Source organism: Salvelinus namaycush, chromosome 3 (genome assembly GCF_016432855.1).
Source record: "Salvelinus namaycush isolate Seneca chromosome 3, SaNama_1.0, whole genome shotgun sequence".
NCBI classification, from domain to species: Eukaryota; Metazoa; Chordata; class Actinopteri; order Salmoniformes; family Salmonidae; genus Salvelinus; species Salvelinus namaycush.
In genome coordinates, this window is record NC_052309.1 from 36,562,341 (window position 1) to 36,587,761 (window position 25,421).

Genomic DNA, 25,421 nt, shown 5'->3' on the forward strand with positions numbered 1-25,421 from the left:
TGGCGCCAGTACAACTTTATAAGTCCATGTTACGGGGAACAAAGGGAATTTGTTTTTCTGAAGGGTTTGGTCACAGATCTGCCAGTTCAGATCAAATCCCACATTTTGTTGCCTGACTCAGGACTCAAACCAGTGACCTTTCAGTTACTGGACTAATTCTCTATCTTCCACCTTCTAACACTTTTTTATTTTTTTATTTCACCTTTATTTAACCAGGTAGGCTGGTTGACAACAAGTTCTCATTTACAACTGCAACCTGGCATGGGCATCCTAGGCAAAGTTCCCTTTACACTATCCCATGTGCGTGTTTCATGATCTGGTAATGAGGTAGTCCTGCCTGTAAGTTTAAAATCAGTGTCAACCTCCGCTCAAGAGGGCATTACATCTTGGTCTAATGGTCAAGACACTGGTTTTTCCCATGGGAGGCCCGGGTACAGATCCTGCCCATGAAATATCCACACCTCTCCCAAAGCACAATTCCACTACCACCAATGTAGTGTTTTTTTTTTGCAAACAGCAATGGTGTAATGCCCCTTTTGTCTCAAACCCGGGTCTCCCTGCCCGTAGGCAAACAAATATATTTTAGTGAATTCAGGCGGTCGCCCCAAACAGGTTTTGAACCTGGGTCCATCAACTGTCAAGCCAACACCTTAAGTGCTACGCCAAGATGTCCAAACCTTTCGATGAGGTCGCTCGGTGTGGATTAAGGTAGCTACATTGTAATGCAAATGTGGTCCTAGCTCGGTAGCTTTCCTGTGGCAGGACGAGTTATTTGCGCAAGTCACAATGTGAGACATTTTGTTTCGAGGTGATTGTATTTTGAAATGGCAGCTAGGGATAGGCATTTGGAATATTTCACTATTCAAATATGGATATCCGGATGGTCCAAATACATTTCTTTATTTTGTGAAAATATGTTTTGTTTGCCGCAGGACTGGCAGAGACAGTGCGGTGCTAGAAGGGAAGGTTTGATTGGGAGAGACAGTTGTTTCTGCCATAGGTAATCTGTCATACTATATATTTTTTAATGACGTGTCTATTTTAAAATTGTTCTTGAAGAATCTAACTTATAAGAATCTAACTTATAAATCTAACTTATAAATGCCTCATGAGCTTAGTTCAACTGTTGTACCCCATCAGAACTCAACATATAAGCATGTTTTACTTCAATGTGGGTAAACAAAATGTAAACAAACACTATATAGCCTCAAAACATGGTTAAACATGGATCAATCCACTAATGGGAGGGAAATGTAGCCTCAAAATTAGCTGTTATTGGCAGAGAGATTTCAAAGTCTTTGTTATTGGTCTATTAACTTAGACCACCTGGGGATGTCACCAAGCAAGCCACAACTCCACCAATGCAAAACCTGCTGATTTAGAATGTCTTATGTAGATTGTATTTTTAATCAGCAACTATCAGGAAGTTACACTGATAAAAAAACTTCATAGTTTCATCAGCTGTTGTACAAATATACAAAACACCAGCTGAGTGACACCGGCTGCATCAGTGAGTATGAACCTGACAGCGAAAGCTCGAGTGACAGGTGTTCAGAACTCACTCGGCCTGGTAAATTTGTGACGGTAGACACCGGCTGTTTTCGTAAAGCAAGGGAACAGCCGCAGTCTACCGTCAAACTTACCAGGCTGAGTGAGTTCTAAACAAAAATGTAATGTCGTTGCTTGCTAATATGTGGATTTGTTGTTACTTTTATGTATGTTCCATCTTTTTGTGTTTTTCAGGCAAGCCTGGGAAAGAACTGAAAAAACGCACTAAAGAGTCAAGACAGACACCAGAAAGAGGCCCAAGAAGACTTGTACGCAGGATCAGAGGACAGCGAGGGATGTTCAGAACTCACTCAGTCCGGTAAGTTGGTGAGGGTACACTTTGAGACTGCTTACCTGACACGGAGGAAGTATTTTATTTTTATCTCCTCTCCCTTACCTTCCCTATGCCCCCCTCCCCTATTGTGTTGGACCATCATGTGTTTTAATCTTTTCTTTGTTTGCGATTCGGTTTGGAGAATGACTTCTCAACCCAAGAGGCCTAAGAACAGCTGTGAGAGAGCATCAGTTTGGGAAAATGTAAAGTGCTAAAGAAGGGTCCCGGCAAAGAGGATTGCCTGTTATGGGTCAGAGCCAGCTCTCAAAAACAGAACATGGAAAGACATAAAAACCTGGTGCACAACAAAATGCAGACAGACAAGGCTCTCCGCAGCCAGTAAAAAGCTAGCATGCCACGAAGCTGAAGTTCACACAGGGGAATGGGAGAGTTGTAAAAGACAAAAAGCTTTTTAGACATAGCTCTACAATGCAGGTCCTAGTTGAGCCCGTGAGCTAGTTCTGCTCTTTTTTGTGTTTTTTTGTTTTGTGGTGGAAAACTTAGTTTGTCGAGCATAACACGTCAACCCTGTTACCAATAGATAAAAAGGCTAGACATTTTTTAGCAATTTCATTTTTTGTCTGAAACTTCCAATCCCCTTGTCACAAGGGATTTATGCATGATTTATAATGAAACCCTGCCTCCCGAGTGGCGCAGTGGTCTTAGGCACTGCATCGCAGTTGCTAGCTGTGCCGCTATAGATCCTGGTTCGAGTCCAGGCTCTGTCGCAGCCGGCTGCGAACCGGAGACCCATGGGTTGGCGCACAATTGTCCCAGCGTCGTCCTGGTTAGGGGAGGCATTGTGCCAGGAAGCAGTGCAGCTTGGCAGGGTCGTGTTTCGGAGGACGCTCATGTTCCACCAACCAAAGGACATCCAGCCAACTTGACAACTGTGGGAGGCATTGGCTTCAACATGGGCTTTCAACACCTTGTAGAATCCATGCCCTGATAAATTGAGGCTGTTCTGAGGACAAAAGGGGGTGGGGGGGCTAACTAAATATTAGGAAGGTGTCCTTATTATTTTGTACACTCAGTGTATAACCTATAGGCTACACTGCGCAGTTAGGGGCCGTCTGTAAAGGTACTATCTTTACCAGCATCATAAAAGCTGATATTATCTCATGGGCCTATTGCAACGACGAATGGCCACTAGAATATTGCCAGTTTATATTCATAACTAAAAGTTCACCTAATTTTACCTTCTGTTATAAAGACCATATTCAAATGAATAAAAACGAAAATAAAAAGAGATAAAGAAATAAAATTGCACTGAGACTGCACTTGTGAAGGTGGTAAATGACCTTTTAATGGCGTCAGACCGAGGCTCTGCATCTGTCCTCGTGCTACTAGACCTTAGTGCTGCCTTTGATACCATCGATCACCACATTCTTTTGGAGAGATTGGAAACCCAAATTGGTCTACACGGACAAGTTCTGGCCTGGTTTAGATCTTGTCTGTCGGAAAGATATCAGTTTGTCTCTGTGAATGGTTTGTCCTCTGACAAATCAACTGTACATTTCGGTGTTCCTCAAGGTTCCGTTTTAGGACCACTATTGTTTTCACTATATATTTTACCTCTTGGGGATGTCATTCGAAACATAATGTTAACTTTCACTGCTATGCGGATGACACACAGCTGTACATTTCAATGAAACATGGTGAAGCCCCAAAATTGCCCTCGCTAGAAGCCTGTGTTTCAGACATAAGGAAGTGGATGGCTGAAAACGTTCTACTTTTAAACTCGGACAAAACAGAGATGCTTGTTCTAGGTCCCAAGAAACAAAGAGATCTTCTGATGAATCTGACAATTAATCTTGATGGTTGTATAGTCGTCTCAAATAAAACTGTGAAGGACCTTGGCGTTACTCTGGACCCTGATCTCTCTTTTGACGAACATATCAAGACTGTTTCAAGGACAGCTTTTTTCCATCTACATAATATTGCAAAAATCAGAAATTTCCTGTCCAAAAATGATGCAGAAAAGTTAATCCATGCTTTTGTTACTTCTAGGTTGGACTACTGCAATGCTCTACTTTCCGGCTACCCGGATAAAGCACTAAATAAACATCAGTTAGTGCTAAATACAGCTGCTAGAATCCTGACTAGAACCAAAAAATTTGATCATATTACTCCAGTGCTAGCCTCCCTACACTGGCTTCCTGTTAAGGCAAGGGCTGATTTCAAGGTTTTACTGTTAACCTACAAAGCGTTACATGGGCTTGCTCCTACCTATCTTTCCGAGTTGGTCCTGCCGTACATACCTACACATACGCTACGGTCATAAGACGCAGGCCACCTAGAATTTCTAAGCAAACAGCTGGAGGCAGGGCTTTCTCCTATAGATCTCCATTTTTATGGAATGGTCTGCCTACCCATGTGAGAGACGCAGACTCGGTCTCAACCTTTAAGTCTTTACTGAAGACTCATCTCTTTAGTAGGTCATATGATTGAGTGTAGTCTGGCCCAGGAGTGTGAAGGTGAACGGAAAGGCTCTGGAGCAACGAACCGCCCTTGCTGTCTCTGCCTGGCCGGTTCCCCTCTCTCCACTGGGATTCTCTGCCTCTAACCCTATTACAGGGGCTGAGTCACTGGCTTACTGGTGCTCTTTCATGCCGTCCCTAGGAGGGGTGCGTCACTTGAGTGGGTTGAGTCACTGACGTGATCTTCCTGTCTGGGTTGGCGCCCCCCCTTGGGTTGTGCCGTGGCGGAGATCTTTGTGGGCTATACTCTGCCTTGTCTCAGGATGGTAAGTTGGTGGTTGAAGATGTCCCTCTAGTGGTGTGGGGGCTGTGCTTTGGCAAAGTGGGTGGGGTTATATCCTTCCTGTTTGGCCCTGTCCGGGGGTATCATCGGATGGGGCCACAGTGTCTCCTGACCCCTCCTGTCTCAGCCTCCAGTATTTATGCTGCAGTAGTTTGTGTCGGGGGGCTAGGGTCAGTTTGTTATGTCTGGAGTACTTCTCCTGTCTTATCCGGTGTCCTGTGTGAATTTTAAGTATGCTCTCTCTAATTCTCTCTTTCTCTCTTTCTTTCGCTCTCTCGGAGGACCTGAGCCCTAGGACCATTGCTCAGGACGACCTGGCATGATGACTCCTTGCTGTCCCCAGTCCACCTGGCCATGCTGCTGCTCCAGCTTCAACTGTTCTGCCTGCGGCTATGGAACCCTGACCTGTTCACCGGACATGCTACCTGTCCCAGACCTGCTGTTTTCAACTCTCTAGAGACCACAGGAGCGGTAGAGATACTCTTAATGATCGGCTATGAAAAGTCAACTGACATTTACTACTGAGGTGCTGACTTGCTGCACCCTCGACAACTACTGTGATTATTATTATTTGACCATGCTGGTCATTTATGAACATTTGAACATCTTGGCCATGTTCTGTTATAATCTCCACCCGGCACAGCCAGAAGAGGACTGGCCACCCCTCATAGCCTGGTTCCTCTCTAGGTTTCTTCCTAGGTTTTGGCCTTTCTAGGGAGTTTTTCCTAGCCACCGTGCTTCTACACCTGCATTGCTTGCTGTTTGGGGTTTTAGGCTGGGTTTCTGTACAGCACTTTGAGATATCAGCTGATGTACGAAGGGCTATATAAATAAATTTGATTTTGATTTAAGTAAGCATTTCACTGGGTCTACACCTGTTGTATTCCGTGTACGTGACAAATAAACTTATAAAAAATAAACAAAAACAGAGGTGATTATGATAAGAAATATTGCGTCAGGACATCTATCATGCTGTGAAGTTCCTTCTTGTATATTAACTAATTTCAAATGTAAGGTATTGAAAGCATTCTATTTTTGCTGTCTGTAAATGTATTTACAAAATTCAACGTGGCTGCCTATTCAGATATTCTAGGAAGGTTGTGTAAATACATAGAAGAGTAAGATTAGAGTAAAATATCCATACTTGTAGCACATTCATATTGTACCATGTATTGTTCAATTCGTACATTTAAATTGCAGTAACTATTCAGTCATTGTGCCTTGTTTTTCATCGGTTCATTAAAGAATAGGTCTTTTATTAAGTCGTGGTAAACTGTAAAAATGGTATTCCTTTGAACTTTTTCTCTTGCATTACTGATATCGAATAACGTGTTCCATCATGATCTGTTTCATGACTCTTACCACTTGATCCAGTTGTTTATGCAAAATAGCTATTTCTATATAAACAGTATAACTTGAAAACATGCATTTGTAAAGAAATAATAATCATTGATTTGCTATACTTAGTCTTGGTTGTAATTTATGGCTTCTCTTTACTGTGCACAACGACCAATTTATTATTTACTTATTTTTTGTATTTTTTTCAATTGGTTGTTACAGTCTTGTCCTATCGCTGCAACTCCCCTATGGACTTGGGAGAAGCGAAGGTCAAGAGCCATGCATCCTCCGAAACAGGACCCTGCAAAGCTGCACTGCTTCTTGACACACTGCTCGCTTAACCCGGAAGCCGCACCAATGTGTTGGAGGAAACACCATCCATCTGGTGACCAAAGTCAGCGGGGCCATTTGTGCGCCGCCTCATGGGACTCCCGGTCACGGCCGGCTGTGACACAGCCTGAGATCGAACCCGGGTCTGTAGTGACACCTCAAGCACTGCGATGCAGTGCTTTAGACCACTGCGCCACTCGGGAGGCCCAACTACCTCATTTTCTAAAGATTACATCATAATCTGCCCTTGTAGCCCACACTCTTGATAACCTCAACCACTGCTTCCTGCTCCAGAATTTACAATAATGTTGAATGATGCATTGCCCAACAAACTGCATGTAATGGATCTAATTTACTGGTGAGTGGATGCTATTTCATTTTATTGCTGTAAGTAGTTAAGGAAAGAAAAACGGAATACATCAGTGTCTACCATATGTGTAGAACAACACAAAGTACAAGCCAAAAGGAGTGGTCTTACAATCAACTGACAATCAAAACCTTGCATTGATTTGACCCTGAACATTCAGAGTGATTGACTCTTCAAACCAAAATCATCAGTGAAGAAACCGTGTACCTTTTAAGTTCTGCCTCAAACCTCATGTCCAAGTATATTACATTTCAACATATAACAAATGAGAGAGCTCTGTCATTCAATGAGTTTTCTATGTCATCAATCTGTCAATGAAGACACAGGTGCCCCTGGGTGAACCATCACAGACTCGGGCATGTTTGCTGTGAAACTCTGGAGGGCACTGACAGACAGACTGGAGAGAATGTAGATGTTGAGCCACTGGAGCCCAGTGACTGCTGGTTTGAGAGGCAGATGTCTGCCAATGACTGTGCCAATGACTGTGTCCGTGACCTTGACTGTGGCTGCAGCTGTGTTCATGTTTGTGACTTTACCCAAAACTATGCTTGAGGGCATATCCATGGTTGTGAACATAATAACCTGAGAACTGAACAGGGCTCCCCTGTGTATAGTAGGAGTGGGCCCAGCCTTCAAATGTCTTTGGTGTGGTCTCGGTAGCCTGTAGGTTGGAGGAAACTGGAGCGTAGGCTTGGACTGGGTAGAAATGATTCTGCAACCAATGAGAATGTGGAGAGATTACAAAGAGTTTATCTAACTAAACAGTGATTCTCTATCTAATCATGGGGGACCACAAGGTGCCTATTGTACAGTATTCAATTACAGCTGAGGATCATCTATTGAAACTGCTCCTCATTATACTGTAGTACATCACGTACTATGGCTTGCACCCAGCAACCTTGTTAATTAATGACCTCTCGTCTTGTAGGATAAATGATGCGTCTAGTGCTTTCTCAGTACTCAGTGTGGGTGGACCATCTTCCTTCTCTTGCTCTTCTCTCTATTGATCCAGGGTCATACAGGGCATCAATGTTCAGGGGTGCAACTTTCACTGGTGATGGGGGGACATGTCCACCTCCTGAAATTGCACTTTTGTCCCCTCCAGTTTCATCATTGAATTGTGATACAAAACAAGGCAACGGTGTGCTTTAGGGCCATGAGGACACCCCCCGAGTGGTTGGGTAGGCTGTTTGGAGTGTTTATCCCACTTGATAAAAAAATATATACATACCCCCCCCACATTCCGAAATTGCATTTTTGTCCCCCCCAGATTTATCATTGAAAGGTGATCCAAAACGAGGCAAAAGTGTGCTTTAGGGCCATGAGGACGCGGTTGGGTAGGCTGTTTGGAGTATTTATCCGACCGGATGAAAAAAAGAACACTTCTAAAACCAAAGTTGTCCCTCAGCAGCCTGAAAGGCATCTTCTTGTCCAGCACTGATGCTCTAGCATCAGACATGTCTAGAAGTGGGTGCCAGCCCTTTCCATATGTTTCACCAGAGCAAGATAAGGAGAATGTGTGACACAGTGATGGTAGAGTTTCCTAACCAAACATCCCATTATGTTCAGCATGAGGACTCAACACACATTTCAAGCATATTATTTATTTTTATTTAACCTTTATTTAACTAGGCAAGTCAGTTAAGAACAAATTCTTATTTACAATGACGGCCTGCCCTGGCCAAACCCGGACAGCGCTGGGCCAATTGTGCACCGCCCTATGGGATTCCCAATCACGACCGAATGTGATACAGCTTGGATTCGAACCATGGACTGTAAACTGAGATGCAGTGCCTTAGACCACAGAGCAGCACATAAACATATTACCACTTAACTACACTACTAAGCACACTTAAAGATGTGACATACTGCAGTGTATCACGGTTATTTTCAACCACAATAAGGTTGGAGTAAGGATAGAGATCCCCCCCTGCGATGATTGGGTTGCAGAGGAAGACAGTGTGTGGGACCAAAAGTGTTACGATGACCAGAAACAGCCATTTCAGGCCTAACATGGGTACACTGACCCCAAAAAGAAAGCCCTTAACCATAAGTGAGTACACTGTGGCCATATCCATATGGGAGAGGGATACAGGAACTAACCCCTCCACTTGATTCTGGGCAGATGCACCAAACAGTACCAGCCCCAGGATTGTGTACAACACCCCTGTGCTGATAGAGAGCAACTGAAACATGAGGACCCAAACAGTGTCCACACTAAAAATCAATCCCACCACAGAGGAGCACCAGAACCCCAATGCTGAGGAGTAGCTGGGCCACTGTCTTGTGGTGGAAGGAGTATGTGAAGAGTTTGTGTACCACAAAGGAAGAGGAGAGGATTAAAACTGAAATAAACGGGATGACAGACATCCGCGGCATTGATGTGTTGTGCTCTAGCTTGCTGCTGTAGCCTACTGGCACCATCTGTTACATCATTAACGTTAGCTACAAGTTGTAGCAAGCTAGATAACGTTACAACAGTCCCATTCAAATTAGCTAGCTACAGAGCATATGATTCTTAAATCACTCAGTCCCTCCTTGCTAACGTACAATGCCCATTGGCAAAAACTGTAGTTCCAAGACTTTAGACATCCTCTGATAAACCGAAATATGTAGTGACAGTAAACAAAACAAATGATAGTGTAACGACCCTGGGTTTATAAGCGCGGATATCGACTCTGCCGTTCGAGCATGCTTTTGCGGCACAGTCGATAGCGCGCCGGACCTCGGGCTAGAAGGTCGAGGTTTCGAGACCTGCTCCCTGCTGTTTCATTACAATACTATAATGACAGCAACAATGACACTTGTTAGCAATGACACTTGTTAGCCTGAACTCAGGAGTAAAACTCTTGAACCTCGGGTGATCATTTTGATGCTCAGTGCATACTTGTCAAACTACTAGAGGATAATCAAGCACAATACAAAATGTCAGTTACGACACTTTCCTTCAATATTGCACAAGACTTGAGTAGCTAGCTTGCTAAACCAAAACAAAAGTACTTGACTTCCGCATTTGGATTAATCACTTTCACAACCACAAAGTTACTGTTGCGCAGATCATGAAGTGCGCTAAGGCAGTGCTGCATTTAAAGACATTTCCACCTGCTGGCTTGTGCCTGAAATGTGATGACCAAAGAGTCCTCAACAGCTCATTTGAGTTAGATAGAAAGCTAGATAGATATATTTGATTTGACAGTTTAATAAAATAATAAAAACCGTTTAATTAAATAAAACATGTCAGGCCAGGGACAACACAATAAAGTAAACGGCTTCCATTGTGGTCCCTTAATGTTACTCAAAGTAAAACAATAATAAAAATATATTTGCAAGGAATGGTTTCTTCCTATTGATATCATGTTGGCCTATCTATGTAAAACGTCCAACCAACCATCGATACAACCATTACTCAGTCAGTAGGTTATAATAAGCACATCACGTTCGTTATTGAGCTACAACCAGTGAGAAGATGATACCACCAGTCCGGCTCCAAACAGGCCTTTTTCTTGTGACGTATTATGCGCAGTCATAAAGCTGTGACCTAAAATGACGTAACCATGCATTCATTCACTACATAAACTGTTCAGATTTGATTTAATCTGTACAATAGTTTTCTTCACTCGGGTTGTTGCAGGTAATCTTTGGCCTTTTGGGGCACCTCCTTCCCAACATAAATATACATATATAGGGAATATGGTGCCATTTGGGATGCCATCGTTGTGTGTGTGTCTGTGTGTGAGTCAGGATGTGTTTTGTGTCAATTCATTGATGGAAATGTTTCCCTCAGAAAGAAAGATGGATCGTAATGATGAGAGAATAAAAAGAGCTTTAAGACGCCGCCCTTATGTGGTAAATATCAAATATTTGTTTGTTTTGTCCTGTTTTTGTTATATTATCACATTTTAAATTGAGTGTTGTGTTGACAGTTGAAACCAGTGAGGGTGAACACCCCTGATTCCGTATTGTGGCCAACCGGCAAGGTGCACAGAAGGCCGAAGCCTGTAAGACATATCTGACCTGAAACAAAAACACATACACATTAGTTATGCATTCTGCATGTACAAACTGCAGTTATCAGAATTAAAGCAAATGCAGATATCCCTATCTAACCTCATTGAATGCTGTCTTGACAGTCTACTTCAGTGCAGACCCCTCAGATCCACAAAAGGCCTGTAAGTCACCTTCAAATTCAACCACATAACAGTACTTATATTATTTATTGATACACAATTCAAGGCCAAAATGAGCAAAGCAGTGTTGAATTCATTCTTTACTGTTAACAGCCAATCATTGTGAGCTATGGGCAGGACCAAACATCTGGGGATGGATGGAGCGTCAATCCAGAGCCTCTCAGCCAGGTCAGACATCTCTGCTGTTCCCATAGAGACATAACAGATAGATCAATCTGTTGATTCATATGGCCATTTTGGTTGGCTTGGTTGAATTGACAATCATCCATTTGAGATGCTAAAGAATCCTATACTATGGTAGGTCTTTAGCCCCACCCCTAATGTTATGGGAGTTGCATTTATTGCATTTTCAGTTACCCATGTATTGCTTACTACTTGTACAACCATGTTGGATTGCCTACGTATTCTACATTTCCTTGAGGGTCAATGCCAGTGTATTCTATGGCTGCCATGAGTACATGCCTTTCTCTGTCTCCTCAGTCTGGAAGGGTGACTCGGCTGATAGAGAGAAAAAATGATGACGTGATCTCATCCTCCAGTTCTGATGACTTTTCAATCTACTCCTTCACTGACTGTGAATCGGAGGTAAAAGAGTTGTACCCTACCGTCCATGTCTTTGTTGAGTGACATCACTGTGAGGACGATGGTCTCTGACTAGTTGACTCTGATACACAGTGTGATGATGAGGATCATGAAAGGAGGACACCGCTGCTGAAAGTTGAGAATGGAAAGGTGACAAAGCTTGACGTGAGGGATATGGACGAGGATGATGATCTGTCTCTCCACTCCTTCGATGAGTCAGACTTCCTGGTAAGTTCTGCATATTAAAAACATGTATATATATAAATGGGGGATTGGAAATGATGCAGACAATTACTTATTGAGTGTAGTCATGTATCTGCAATGTGTATAGAGTAGTTAGAAAGTATTTCCACAGATTGTGTTGAACATAGCACTTTCCTATATGTTACTTTACTTTCTGGTCCTACAGAGCCCAGGGAAGGTCTCAGCTCCTGTATCTGTCAAGAATGGCCTCTCTCCTCTTGTGACCTCAGCACACCGGACCCTGGCTGAAGCACTACGCGCCCTGCCCTCTGCTGTAGGCTCTCCCTACCCAGTAAATGTCCCAAGGCCTCTGACTCTTCTCAGCCCTGTCATTATCGCTCCGCTCCGACCAGAGAACTTCCCATACCGCCACAGCCCTCGCCTGGCTCCCATCACCAACCTGAGCGAGACCGGCAGGAAGCTGCTCCAGGAAATGGCTGGAGTGGCCACACAGGTGAGAGGAAATACAAGAAGGGAATATTGGCCGTAAGTCCTTCTATAGTATAGCATAAGTCCTTCTATAGTATAGTATAGCTCAAGAGAAGAGAAAACCCATAAGCTTACATTACTTTATCTCCTTGTCCAAAATATTCAGGAAGGGAAGGTCAATAAGAAAAAGAAGGGCAAGGCCAAAAAAGTAGTGAAACAAGAGAAGGCCAGTAAGATGCAACAGATGGGAAATGTTGGAGAAAGTAAGGAGGACAAGAAAGAGGAAAAGAAGAGTCTGAGGAAGAGGTGAGGAAATAGAGGAGGGGGAAGTGGAGCATAACCAGGGAATACTAGACTAGAGAATTAGAGAAATATAATGAGGTAGCAGAGAAAGAGCAGCTATCTGATGTGTAAGTGCAAACTTAAGCAATAAGGCACGAGGAGGTGTGGTATATGGCCAATATATCACGGCTAAGGGCTGTTCTTACGCACGACGCAACACGGAGTACCTGGATACAGCTCTTAGCCGTGGTATATTGGCCATATACCACAAACCCCCGAGGTTCCTTATTGCTATTATTAACTGGTTACCAACGTAATTAGAGCAGTAAAAATAAGTGTTTTGTCATACCCGTGGTATACGGTCTGTTATAAACTGGGTGGTTCGAGCCCTGAATGCTGATTGGCTGACAGCCGTGGTATATCAGACCGTGTACCACAGGTATGACAAAGCATTTAATTTTACTGCTCTAATTACGTTGTTAACCAGTTCATAATAGCAATAAGAAACCTTGGGGGTTTGTGGTATATGGCCAATATACCACAGCTAAGGGCTGTATCCAGGCACTCTGTGTTGTGTTGTGCATAAGTACAGCCCTTAGCTGTGGTATATTGGCCATATACCACACCCCCCCGTGCCTTATTGCTTAAATATACCACGGCTTTCAGCCTATCAGCATTCAGGGATCGAACCACCCAGTTTATAATACTATTTATTCTCCTGTGGTTTTTGATTGACAGGTTTCTTCAGTGGCTGCTGCCCAAACTGAGATGTTCAAAGAAATAATGGCCAACTATTACTTCTACCACACACACACACACACACACACACACACACACACACACACACACACACACAGACAGACAGACAGACAGACAGACAGACAGACAGACAGACAGACAGACAGACAGACACACAGACACACACACACACACACACACACACACACACACACACACACACACACACACACACAGATCTTGAGTATTGGTTATTCCTACAACACACACAAATGTAATTTCAGAGACAGGAACTATGGTTAGCAATATACATATATTGGTCTCATTCTTATATTTTGAGACATGCAGCATTATTAACACAAAAAAAGATATTGATCCCCATACAGCCTATGATAATGAGTTGGATGTACATGTTTAGGCTTGGAAATATAGCCAGGAGAAGCAGAGTCAACACCTCTACTCGTGCCATAAGTGCATGACATCTTTAGTAACCACAGAGAGATAAGACCTCTGTCTCCACAGTCTCATCCAAAGGACAGCACTAACCTTAGGGTAGTGTCACTGGTATTGGGGTCTTAGGTCTCCTATGGCCAAAGGGAAGAGAAGAGGGCCCCTTACTGGTCTCCTTGCAATATCTGGTCTCCCACACAGAGATGGAAATCTACACCTGTTTAGACCCTGGAGGATATGGCTTTAGATGAATGACAGCAGAGAGATGCAGAACGTAAAAGCTTCAAACACATTGATATGCAAATTCAGAACCATTGTTGGTTCTGAAGTGGAGCATGCATCTGGTCTGAAGCATGTCAAAAGAGTGCAAATGAACTGGGACTGGAGGACTGGATCACATTTAAACTAAATTAGCATGTATCTGATGTAGCTACACTCATCTGTACTTGCATTGTGCTGTTTGAAACGTGTATTTCCAATAAAGCTTTTTAAATTCCAATTATTTGTGTCAGACAGATTTGTCTTAATTAATTACATCAGGGGTTCTTAAACTTTTTACAGCAAGGGAATATTATTGTACTGATATTACCTTACCTGTAATCAGTGGGGGGTTTAATTCTGCTGTTCTGGACTGTATCCCACGGTAGGTGGCGGTAGTGAACCAATAAATAGTTGGATTGCTCGCCAGAAACCCAACCAGGCGGGCAGACTGTTGTTACCATGCAACAAGCAGACGCTTGTGAAAAGTAGGCCTACTAGCGACAAAATTGGCAAGCTAGTAAATTGCCTGCTGCTAACCATCTTTCTGCTAGATACATAGCGCGCGTGTGTATGTTGCTAGTTAAGCTAACGTTAGCTTCCTATTTAGCTAAGAATAATATTTATTAAGCCACCAACTGCAGCATAGCTAGCTAACCTAGCTAGCAAGCATCAAGAAATAAGTTCCCAACGTAACAACATGGCAGACGGCTGGAGCACCGACACGGGAGAAGCTGTCTATCGTTCCAGGGACGCTGTCAAAAACCTTAAAATTAAGTAAGTTGCAGTCAGCTTTTGTGTGGCTTTTATTCCTTCCATTGCCATACAAGCAAAACACTGTCGTAAGCTAATGACGTTAGCTCTGAAAGCAGATGATGAACACCCAATAACGGTGACTAACCACATTCCGTGCTTGACCTGATCCTTGAGTTTGCTATGAAAACATGGCATATAGCCAGCTAAAATCCTGTTTACTTTGTTTATATTTACAATGATGTTTACAGGATCCGTATTCAGAGAGTCACCTCCACAGCAGCCCTCTCCCAACACCTTCAGCAGCAGGTTTTGACTCAACAGGAGAGGGGAGGCATTGAGCTGGACACCCTCAACTCACCGACTCAATCAGGTATTAATAACACTTTTTTCAAACAGAAAGATGATGTTTTGAAAAATAAAGATGATGTTAGATGCTTCTTAGTTGAGTAGATGTTATTTTCGTGGTGGCTAGATATGGACCAGAACATCTTGGTTTTGTTTTCAGCCGGAGATGGTGAGGAGGAGTTAGTGGTAGGCTGGCAGGAGAAGCTGTTCAGTCAGGTAGGTCCTCTACCAGTGTCCTTATAACAAATAAGACTTTACTGTTTATGATAGTTTGATGTTGCATAGTAAGGTGTGTGTGTGTGTGTGTGTGTGTGTGTGTGTGTGTGTGTGTGTGTGTGTGTGTGTGTGTGTGTGTGTAGTATGAAGTGGTTTTGTTTCAGAGTGAGTCAGTATGCCAGACTCCACTGGAGAGACAATACCACACAGAGATCATGGCTCTGGAGCGGACCAGGGGCAGACGGAACCGCAGAATTTTTACCTACACCGATTTTGACCGCTTCACCAATTGGGAAGGGGTGGGTTTCTACTGAATCTCCATTTCATTAATGTTTTTCAAAACAATCCATCCTGGACAGATGTAAATCCTCAAGAGGAGTGGGTTGTCCAGTATTGTAGTAGCATTTACCTAATTTCTGTCCCAAAGAAACGTTAGTGTTTTAAAGCTCTTTTTGATATACTCATTACAGGATTCCCAGAGTATGGTGACGCAGGTCAAGTCCAACCCTACCTTCCTGGCAGAAAGGATGGCCAACGTCAGACATAGACGCCAGGACAGACGCCCAGTGTAGGTCCCTGTTACTCACCAAAGTGAATTATTATTATTATTAAAGTGAATGAAATTGAACCAACATTGAAGCATAATGTGCTGCTTTGAAGACAAACAGTGTACCGGTATGTTCATATTGGAATGTTCATTACACCATACCCTTATATGCAAAATGTGTTTGTGGTATTCTGTTGGTCTGCAGTGACAGCACCGTCCCCAAGTCCAGGCTGATTACCTGGGAGCCCTCGGAGGACTTTATGAAGACCAGCCACGTGGTCAACACACCTGTACAGACCATGCACATCATGGGGGACCTGGGACCACCGGGCAAGTGAGTAGCACAAGGGGGAAAAACCACTATGTAGCCTATGCACTTATTACACTGCTTTGTATGTAATAACTTTGAAGTACATTCCAATTCAGGAATTGAAAAGTGCCATTGTATTCTTGTATTCCTCAGACTTGGCCAAAAGGAGAAGGAATGCTTGTTGTGCACGATAAGAGCAGATGGAAATGGAGTGGTTACCATCAAACCAGACTTCAACAAAGCCAAGGAGCCCTACAGGCAAGTGACCCGCACCCGCTGAAGTCAAAATGTTTTACCCCTAGCTCAAATAAGGGTCACTCACTTGGGAGCAGAATACATACAGTACAAGCCATTGACTGTGTTATGATACTGTGTGTTTGTGCCCAGAGTTGAGACGGAGGGGGAGAAGAGGGAAGTGTGGCGTCTAACCCTAGAGAATGTGTCAGAAGGCATCAGACCAGAGGAGAAGGAACGGGAACAGCGCATGTATAAAGACGTGAGTGACTGAGTGTGTAGTGTTATTCACTGTTGATGCACTGTAATAATACTTGTATTATAGTTCACCCCAAAATCAAAACTTGGCAGATGGTTTTGTAACCCAAAGTGGCCTAATGTCAGATTTGTCCTTATGCATGTACATACAGTACACTGATGAAATATTATTATAGCCTTTCAGGCAGGTTAGAGTCTTTTCTATGATGATGACCTCTCCTGTCTTTTTCTCCTTTCAGCTTTATGTACGTCATAAAGACTACCTCAACAGCTTGGTTGGCCAGGACTTTGAAATGGTATGTATGTAGTCTGTGACAGATCCTTAACACAAGTTGTTTAATCAGTGAAGGTCATCTGCGGTATTAGCTCAGTATTTGGTCATTCAATTAAGCACTAATGCTCAGAAACCCATACATTTCAGGGTTTTGGTGAAACGCCAAGTCAATGTATGAAATGATGGGATGGATTAAATCTATGTGTTTGTGTCCTTCAGCCACCCCCTGGAATTCTGCGTCTGTTGGTGAATGGAGAAATAGGTAAGTAATGGGAGAGACAGTTATAATATGACTTTTCAATATACTGTATTTTAAAATAGACACTTCCTTAAGTCTCCTGTAGTGACCATTTCTCTGCTCTTTAGACTCAGCCAAAGGCTTTGAATATGACAACTTATACGTCCACTTTTTTCTGGAGCTGCCCCACAGTGAGTCAAAATAAACTGTCACCTTTATGGAGAAAAATATCCCACTTCTTACACATTGTCAATATACTGTTACACATATTGTCAATATACTGTATGTCTTTTACATCATTTAACTTTGTACGCTCTATTTACAACTAAATTCCTGTCTCTTTAGAGAATATAGCTGGTTGTTTTTAACAAGCTGTTTTCAACTAACCCTACCTTTCCTGTCCTGCCTAGATTGGTCCACTCTGCCATTCCACTCTCTCTCTGGCGTGACTCAGACATGTCGCACAAAGACCATAGGAAAGGTGGGGACATACATCAGGTCTTCACATTAATCTATGTTCTTATTACAGACATAGGCAAATATCTGAACATGCTTTTATTATGCTTGCAGGACGACGTGGCTTTCTTCAGCTACCCTTTCAGCTTTGAGGCATTCTTCAGGAGAGAGGATGAGACAGAGGGTGAATTTGCATTGTATTCCCTCTTTCCACATTTTGTTACGTTACAGCCTTAATCTAAAATGGATGAAATATTTTTTCCCCTAATCAATCTACACACAATAACCCATAATGACAAAGTGAAAACCGATCCTATTCATATCCTTTGCTATGAGACTCGAAATTGAGCTCAGTTGCATCCTGTTTCCATTGATTGTCCTTGAGATGTTTCTACAACTTGATTGGAGTCCACCTGTGGTAAATTCAATTGATTGGACATGATTTGGAAAGACACACACCTGTCTATATAAGGTCCCACAATTGACAGTGCATGTCAGAGCAAAAACTGAGCCATAAGGTCGAAGGAATTGTCCGTAGAGCTCAGACACAGGATTGTGTCGAGGCACAGATCTGGGGAGGGTACCAAAACATTTCTGCAGCATTGAAGGTCCCCAAAAACACAGTGGCATCCATCATTGTTAAATGGAAGAAGTTTGGAACCCCCAAAACTCTTCCTAGAGCTGGCTGCCCGGCCAAACTGAGCAATCGGGGACGAAGAGCCTTGGTCAGGGAGGTGACCAAGAACCCTATGGTCACTCTGACAGAGCTCCAGAGTTCCTCTGTGGAGATGGGAGAAACTTCCAGAAAGACAACCATCTCTGCAGCACTCCCCCAATCGGGCCTTTATGGTAGAGAGGCCAGACGGAAGCCACTCCTCAATAAAAGGCACATGACAGCTCGCTTGGAGTTTGCACCTAAAGGCACCTAAAGGACTCTAAGAGCATGAGAAACAAGATCCTCTGGTCTGATGAAACCAAGATTCAACTCTTTGGCCTGAATGCCAAGCGTCACGCCTGGAGGAAACCAGGCACCGCTCATCACTTGGCCAAGCGTGGTGGTGGCAGCATCATGCTGTGGGGCTGTTTTTCAGCGGCAGGGACTGGGAGACTAATCAGGCTTGAGGGAAAGATGAACGGAGCAAAGTACAGAGGGATCCTTGACGCAAACCTGCTCCAGAGCGCTCAGGACCTCAGACGGTTCACCTTCCAACAGGACAACGCAGGAGTGGCTTTGGGACAAGTCTCTGAATGTCCTTGAGTGGCCCAGCCAAAGCCCGGACTTGAACCTGATCGAACATCTCTGGAGAGACCTGAAATTAGCTGTGCAGCAACGCTCCCCATCCAACCTGACAGAGCTTGAGAGGATCTGCAGAGAAGAATGGTATAAACTCAAATACAGGTGTGCCAAGCTTGTAGCGTCATACCCAAAAAGACTGTAATTGCTGCCATAGGTGTTTAATCAAAGTACTGAGTAAAGGGTCTGAATACTTATGTAAATTGTATTTATTTTATTTATTTAGAAATGTTTCTAAAGCCCTGTTTTTACTTTGTCATTATGGGGTATTGTGTGTAGATTGATGAGGGAAAAAAACATTGGAATCAATTTTAGAATAAGGCTGTAACGTAACAAAATGTGGAAAAAGTGAAGGGTTCTGAATACTTTACAAATGCACTATTATATTGTATTTATATCAAAATAAATATTTAGTTTATATTGTATTCCTAAACATAATTATTATAAAATTTGTATTTGTACCAGGCATTTTCAGGGCTCCATGCATTTTATCATAGCATTTCTTCATATGGCATTTATTTAATTTTCCTGCTAATTATTTTGTCATAGAATCCCTCCCCCAATGGCCAGTTCTGTACTTCAAAGTCCTCTCCCTGGACTTCTGGCAGCGCTACAGAAACGAAGGCTATGGCTACCTGGTCCTTCCTTCCACCCCTGGTAAGATGTGTATAGAGCATGGTGCTGTTCAATGACAGTCAGAATTGTTTTCTGAAAGTAGCGTAAATTATGATCTACTCTGGCTGTGTGTGTCTGTATCCCATAGGGAAGCATACAATAACATGTCATACGTGGAGACCACTCCAGACGGGAACAGTGTCAGAACTGAGACGCTTCTTCATTGGTGGATCCCCTGAGCTGGAGGACTACAGTTACGTCAGAGTCCCAGGAACCTTCAAGGTACAAAAAAAATACTGCAATTCTCTGAATGAAGTCCTGAAAACACTGACTTCGAAGAGAAGTATTTAAATACAAATCTAGCTAACGCTGTCTGTGTAGGGAGAGAGGCTGAGTCGCTTTGGCTTCCGCACACAGACCACAGGCAGCGTCACCTTCAACCTCCATTGTATCCAGCACGCCAGGTGAGTCTGGTTCAAGTCAAGTCTTCTGTTGGTTGCACAGATGAAAATACCACAGTGAATATTTACAGATTATTTATGAGGGGTCTACAGTATTATGTTCTTTTAGTATGGGGTAAAGCAGCAGAATGAAAAAGGTTCAGACTTCTAGAGATCTGGATTCTTTCCAGTTGGGCCATATTTTCTCTGTTGTTTGTTTGACATCACTCTGCTTGTCTTTTGTGAAGGGCATTTGTTGATGCCAGCACCTTGAAGAAGAGGAGGCAGAGTGTTCTGGACCAGCTGGGAGGCTTCAGTCAGCAAGGTTCTGTCTATAATGTCCTGGGTAAGGAATGTAATGTCCAAATACAAATCATTGAGAAAGAATAACAAAATGTCAAGATGCTGGTACACAATATGCTGAGTGAAAGAAAGTACAGTAGTCTGGTAAACAATGGATTTGTGCTCTAATTGGCAGAGGCATTCCAGAGGGCCAGGAGACGGATGCAGGAGGCCAGAGAGAGTCTTCCCAGAGATCTCATAAACACTACAGCCCAACAAAACTCTGAGTCCACTGCATAGACACGTACATAGTTTACATACAGTAGGCAGCACAGCGTTCACCTGTGAGAAAATGCTGGGGAAATTCCATCTCCCTGTTCAACAGCCATCTGTTTATGGTCTGTAATTATTACTATGCATGTACACCTGTATATACTGAATATATCAAACATTAGGAACGCCTTCCTAATATTGAGTTGGACCACCCCCCCCCCCCCCCCCCCCCTCCCCCCTTTTACTGACAGCCTAAATTCGTCGGGGCATGGACTCTACAAGGTGTTGAAAGCGTTTCACAGGGATGCTGGCCCATGTTGACTCCAATGCTTCCCACAGTTGTGTCAAGATGGCTGGATTTCATTTGGGTGGTGGACCATTCTTGATACACACGGGAAACTGTTGAGCGTGAAAAACCCAGCAGCGTTGCAGTTCTTGACACAAACCAGTGTGCCTGCCACTACCATACACCGTTCAAAGGCACTTAAATGTTTTTGTCTTGCCCATTCACAATCTGAACGGCACACAAATACAATCCATGTCTCAATTGTCTCCAGGCTTAAAACTTCTTATTTAACCTGTCTCCTCCCCTTCATCTACACAGATTTGAAGTGGATTTAAAAGTAACATCAATAAGGGATCATAGCGTTCACCTTCATTCACCTGGTCAGTCTATGTCATGGAAAGAGTAGGTGTTCTTAATGTTTTGTATACTAATTGTATATGTGCTTCTGATACAGTATTTTAAGAGCGACTTTATAGCGCGGTGTCAGATGATAAAGTATTTTCCATGTTTTGTTATCATAGTTTGTCAATTGATTTTATAATAAAACTAAGATATACCTATTTTAGATTCACATCTTAAAAAAGGAAAATGTCTTTGAGGCTTTCTATACCTTTTCCCATGTTTTGTATGAAACATTACTCTGCTATCATTTGGTCAAATACATGTTTACCTTTGGGAGAAATGAGATGAGCACAGGTCTACCTAGTAAAGTCCAGGTTGTATCAAGCCTGTACTGGCATAAGATGAGACTCGTCACTCTTCTCCTCTCATCTCTCTTCTTTTCCCCCTACGGTGTGTGCAGCTCACTGCTGAGCGTGTCTCAATCCCATGTGTAGCAAAGTGTCCGAGAGGAGTGAGGGTGCCAGGAAACTGTCAGTGCTGGCGCTCCCCTCTGCCCGTCTGGACATCTGCTGCACCTGTCTCAGTCACCAGCCCTGCTGGCACCGCCACAGAGTGGCCTGGCGCTGGCCATGGTGTGAACACGGTCTGTCTCCCTCTCTTAAGTAAACTTTATACATTACAAACATCTTATAGTTGGTTGTCCTGATGGATACTTGCTAGCAATATAATGCAGGCAGTGACATGTGTATACATTACCAGTCAAAAGTTTGGACACACCTACTTATTTAAGGGTTTTTCTACATTGTAGAATAGTGAAGACATCAAACTATGAAATAACACATATGGAATCATGTAGTAACCAAAAAAATGTTAAACAAATCAAAATATATTTGAGATGTGAGATTCTTCAAAGTAGCCACCCTTTGCCTTGATGACAGCTTTGCACACTCTTGGCATTCTCTCAACCAGCTTCATGAGGTAGTCATCTGGAATGCATTTCAATTAACAGGTGTGCCTTTTTAAAAGTGAATTTGTGGAATTTCTTTCCTTAATGCGTTTAAGCCAATCAGTTGTTGTGACAAGGTAGGAGTGGTATACAGAAGATAGTCCTATTTGGTAAAAGACCAAGTACATATTATGGCAAGAACAGCTCAAATAACCAAAGAAAAACGACAGACCATCATTACTTTAAGACATGAAGGTCAGTCGATCCAGAACATTTTAAGAACTTTTAAAGTTTCTTCAAGTGCAGTCGCAAAAACCATCAATCGCTGTGAGGAAACTGGCTTTCATGTGGACCGCCACAGGAAAGGAAGACCCAGAGTTACCTCTGCTGCAGAGGACAAGTTCATTAGAGTTACCAGCCTCAGAAATTGCAGCCCAAATAAATGCTTCACAGAGTTCAAGTAACAGACGAATCTCAACATCAACTGTTCAGAGGAGACTGCGTGATTCAGACCTTCATGGTTGAATTGCTACAAAGAAACCGATACTAAAGGACACCAATAAGAAGAAGAGACTTGCTTGGGCTAAGAAACATGAACAATGGACATTAGACCGGTAGAAATCTGTCCTTGGTCTGATGAGTCCAAATTTGAGATTTCTGGTTCCAACCGCTGTGTCGTTGTGAGACGCAGAGTAGGTGAACACATGCTCTCCGCATGTGTAGTTCCCACCGTGAAGCATGGAGGAGGAGGTGTGATTGTGTGGGGGAGCTTTTTTGTTTTTTTCTCATTCTGGTGTTTTTTATGCTCAGAATTTGCTTAGAACTGCATCAAAACCTCAGGAAAGGCGGCAGGGTATTCATGCATTTCTTTCCATCGACTCAAAAACATAAAAAAATAATCTAAACTCATTGACGCATGGCCTTTTCTGAATCCAGTCACTGTTAATGAACAGGGTCAGCATAGGTGTCGCTGCTTTGCCTAGCTTTTGATGCATTGAGCCGATTTTCATATTATGCGTATTGCCTAAATGTGTGTGTATTGCCTGGACACATTTGGGCGAGTCTGCATAATTTGGCACTCGCATCCCTTGAACTGAACAAAGCTAGATAGTAAAAATAACCTGACAAATGGACACTACTATACTGCACCTCTAAAATTTTCCAAGTTGGAATAATGAAACGGACGTGCCATTTGGAGGGTTCGAAGAGTGGATCCTCAACTGTAATTACATTTATGACGAGACTGAGGCAGCATACAAGACGTGACTTTATTCATGACAGGCAAGGCAACCACCATCTCCCTCACTGCTAGCTGTAGGGCATGCGAACAGTGAGTACTGGACTGTCCACTTGTCTGAAACATCATTACCAATTAATACTTACCCTGACTTTTACACATCTTGGTCATTTACTTTTGCTTTGTGGCCGTATTGAGAATGGAGCTTCTCCTGCCACTCAGTGCGGGCCTGAACCTTGGCTTCAACAAGATAGATGCAACTAACTACAGTACACTACAACCATTGTATGTGCGTGGCTTCCCTGCTGTGTGCATGCAGAATAAAATAATGAACATGGGGTCCTGCCTTCTACAACACTGTCATACAGAGGTTCAGCAGACGAATGGACTTAATTTACAAGGTAGGCCTAAATGCATTTTTCTTTGCAATTTGCAGGTTAGGCTTTTGTTGACTCATGAGAAGAATAGACAACATCCCTTTGAATGCATTTGATTTATCAAGCTAGAATTTAGTTTTGATGAGCCACTTTTTACGTTTTGAACTGCATTTTCAGGCAAATTTCTTAAGAACCTTATTTATTATATGTGTGTAATAATATTTCACATAATAATGTGTGAGTGAGTAATCACCTCGGTTATGCCCCGGACACCTGCCCAGTGTTTAACGACCCAGAGGTCAAGGTCAGTGCCACCTATCAGTTGTAACTGTGGATGCTACATCGTTCTATGGCTGAGCTGAGCAGTGTGTCATTTTGTCGGATGATATGAAATATCCCAACATCAGAGGCTATTGCTCGTGTATCTTGGCTACATTGGTGAAAATTGTTTGTTAATTTCGGTTAATAGCCTATGTCACTCTGGTTGTTCGATCTACTGTATCTGTTGTATGGTGAACTTGGGCTTCATCAAGGTTTATTTGTGAGTATATCTGACTTTGATAATAGTCTGTGTTTATCCAGCCACCGACCTCACCGCCTGTCACTGAGCGCAAGGTCAAGTCAGAGTGAAATCTATTTTGGTTTTGTTCAGTGTAAATATTGTATGGAAACTACTATAGTTATGAAGTTGAACCTCTCTCTTTCCCTGCTAGACTTCTCCGTAACAATATTCTGTTGAGGCCTCTGGGGTGTCTTGTGTGACTGATGTAACCAATGAACAGAAATGATAAAGTGACTATCAACAGGGGTGAGGGGAGTATTACTTTCCTGCACCTATGTTCTCAGCTAAGCGATGTGTATATGTGCGTTTGTTTTCTACGGCGCTAATGTAACGAGTGTGTGTGGGGGTCGGTGGGGACTCTAGAGAGCTGACAGGCAGACTGATGTAGACCAATCCACTTTGTCCACTATCCAGGTGCACTGCTAGGCTACTTACTGACACCAATCTGACCCCTTTCACACAAGTCCTACTACTGCACCAACGCTCCCTCACAATAGTCCAGTTCATGTAACAGTATTGGCCTCTTAGTCATGTAAAGCTTGGATTGGCTCACAAAAACATTGAGGGGTGGGGGGATTATTTAGAATAATCTAAACCCCCCCCCCCCCCCCCCCCCCCCCCTTTTCCCAAAGAACAACCTCAATTCGTCGGGGCCGATGTTGACTCCAATGCTAACAAAGGTGTGTCTAGATGGCTGGATGTCCTTTGGGTGGTGGACCATTCTTGATACACACAGAAAACTGTTGAGCATTAACCCAGCTGCGTTGCAGTTCTTGACACAAACCGGTGCACCTGGCACCTACTACCATACCCTGTTAAGTTAAATCTTTTGTCTTGCTAATTCACCTTCTGAATGGCACACATACACAATCCATGTCTCAAGGCTTAAACATCCTTCTTTAACCTGTCTCCCCTTCATCGACACTGATTTGAAGTGGTATTAACAAGTGACTTCAATAAGGGATCATGGCTTTTACCTGGATTCACCTGGTCAGTCTGTCATGGAAAGAGCAGGTGTTCTTAATGTTTTGTTCAATCAGTGTATGTTCAGACTAAACAATAGATTTACTGCTCACCAGTGGTGTAAAGTACTTCAGTAGTACTTTAAAGTATTTTTACTTAAGTAGTTTTGTTGTGTATCCTGTATTTTACAATTTATATTTTTTACTTCACTACATTCCTAAACTAACAAAAAATATTTTTACTCCATACATTTCCCCTGACACTCAAAAGTGCTCGTTACATTTTGAATGCTTAACAGGACAGAAAATGGTCCAATTCACA

At 42.9% G+C, this 25,421-nt stretch overlaps 1 protein-coding gene and 1 long non-coding RNA gene across 2 annotated transcripts; both read left to right on the plus strand.

Annotated features, from left to right (window-relative positions):
• The first annotated feature begins 10,810 nt into the window (after window positions 1-10,810).
• Window positions 10,811-11,386, plus strand: LOC120044769. The gene is made up of 3 exons (XR_005476580.1): window positions 10,811-10,849; window positions 10,961-11,035; window positions 11,348-11,386. It is a non-coding gene; the product is annotated as an uncharacterized LOC120044769 (long non-coding RNA).
• A 2,937-nt stretch (window positions 11,387-14,323) lies between these two features.
• On the plus strand, window positions 14,324-20,599 carry mks1 (MKS transition zone complex subunit 1). Its single transcript, XM_038988964.1, has 18 exons — window positions 14,324-14,626; window positions 14,854-14,975; window positions 15,111-15,166; window positions 15,310-15,465; window positions 15,637-15,734; window positions 15,919-16,047; window positions 16,177-16,281; window positions 16,411-16,519; window positions 16,755-16,811; window positions 17,009-17,051; window positions 17,156-17,218; window positions 17,438-17,508; window positions 17,598-17,667; window positions 19,327-19,434; window positions 19,541-19,674; window positions 19,774-19,856; window positions 20,081-20,178; window positions 20,311-20,599. The coding sequence occupies exons 1-18, from the start codon at window positions 14,550-14,552 to the stop codon at window positions 20,412-20,414; spliced, it is 1,683 nt and encodes a 560-aa protein (XP_038844892.1). The 5' UTR covers window positions 14,324-14,549; the 3' UTR covers window positions 20,415-20,599.
• Window positions 20,600-25,421: the final 4,822 nt, after the last annotated feature.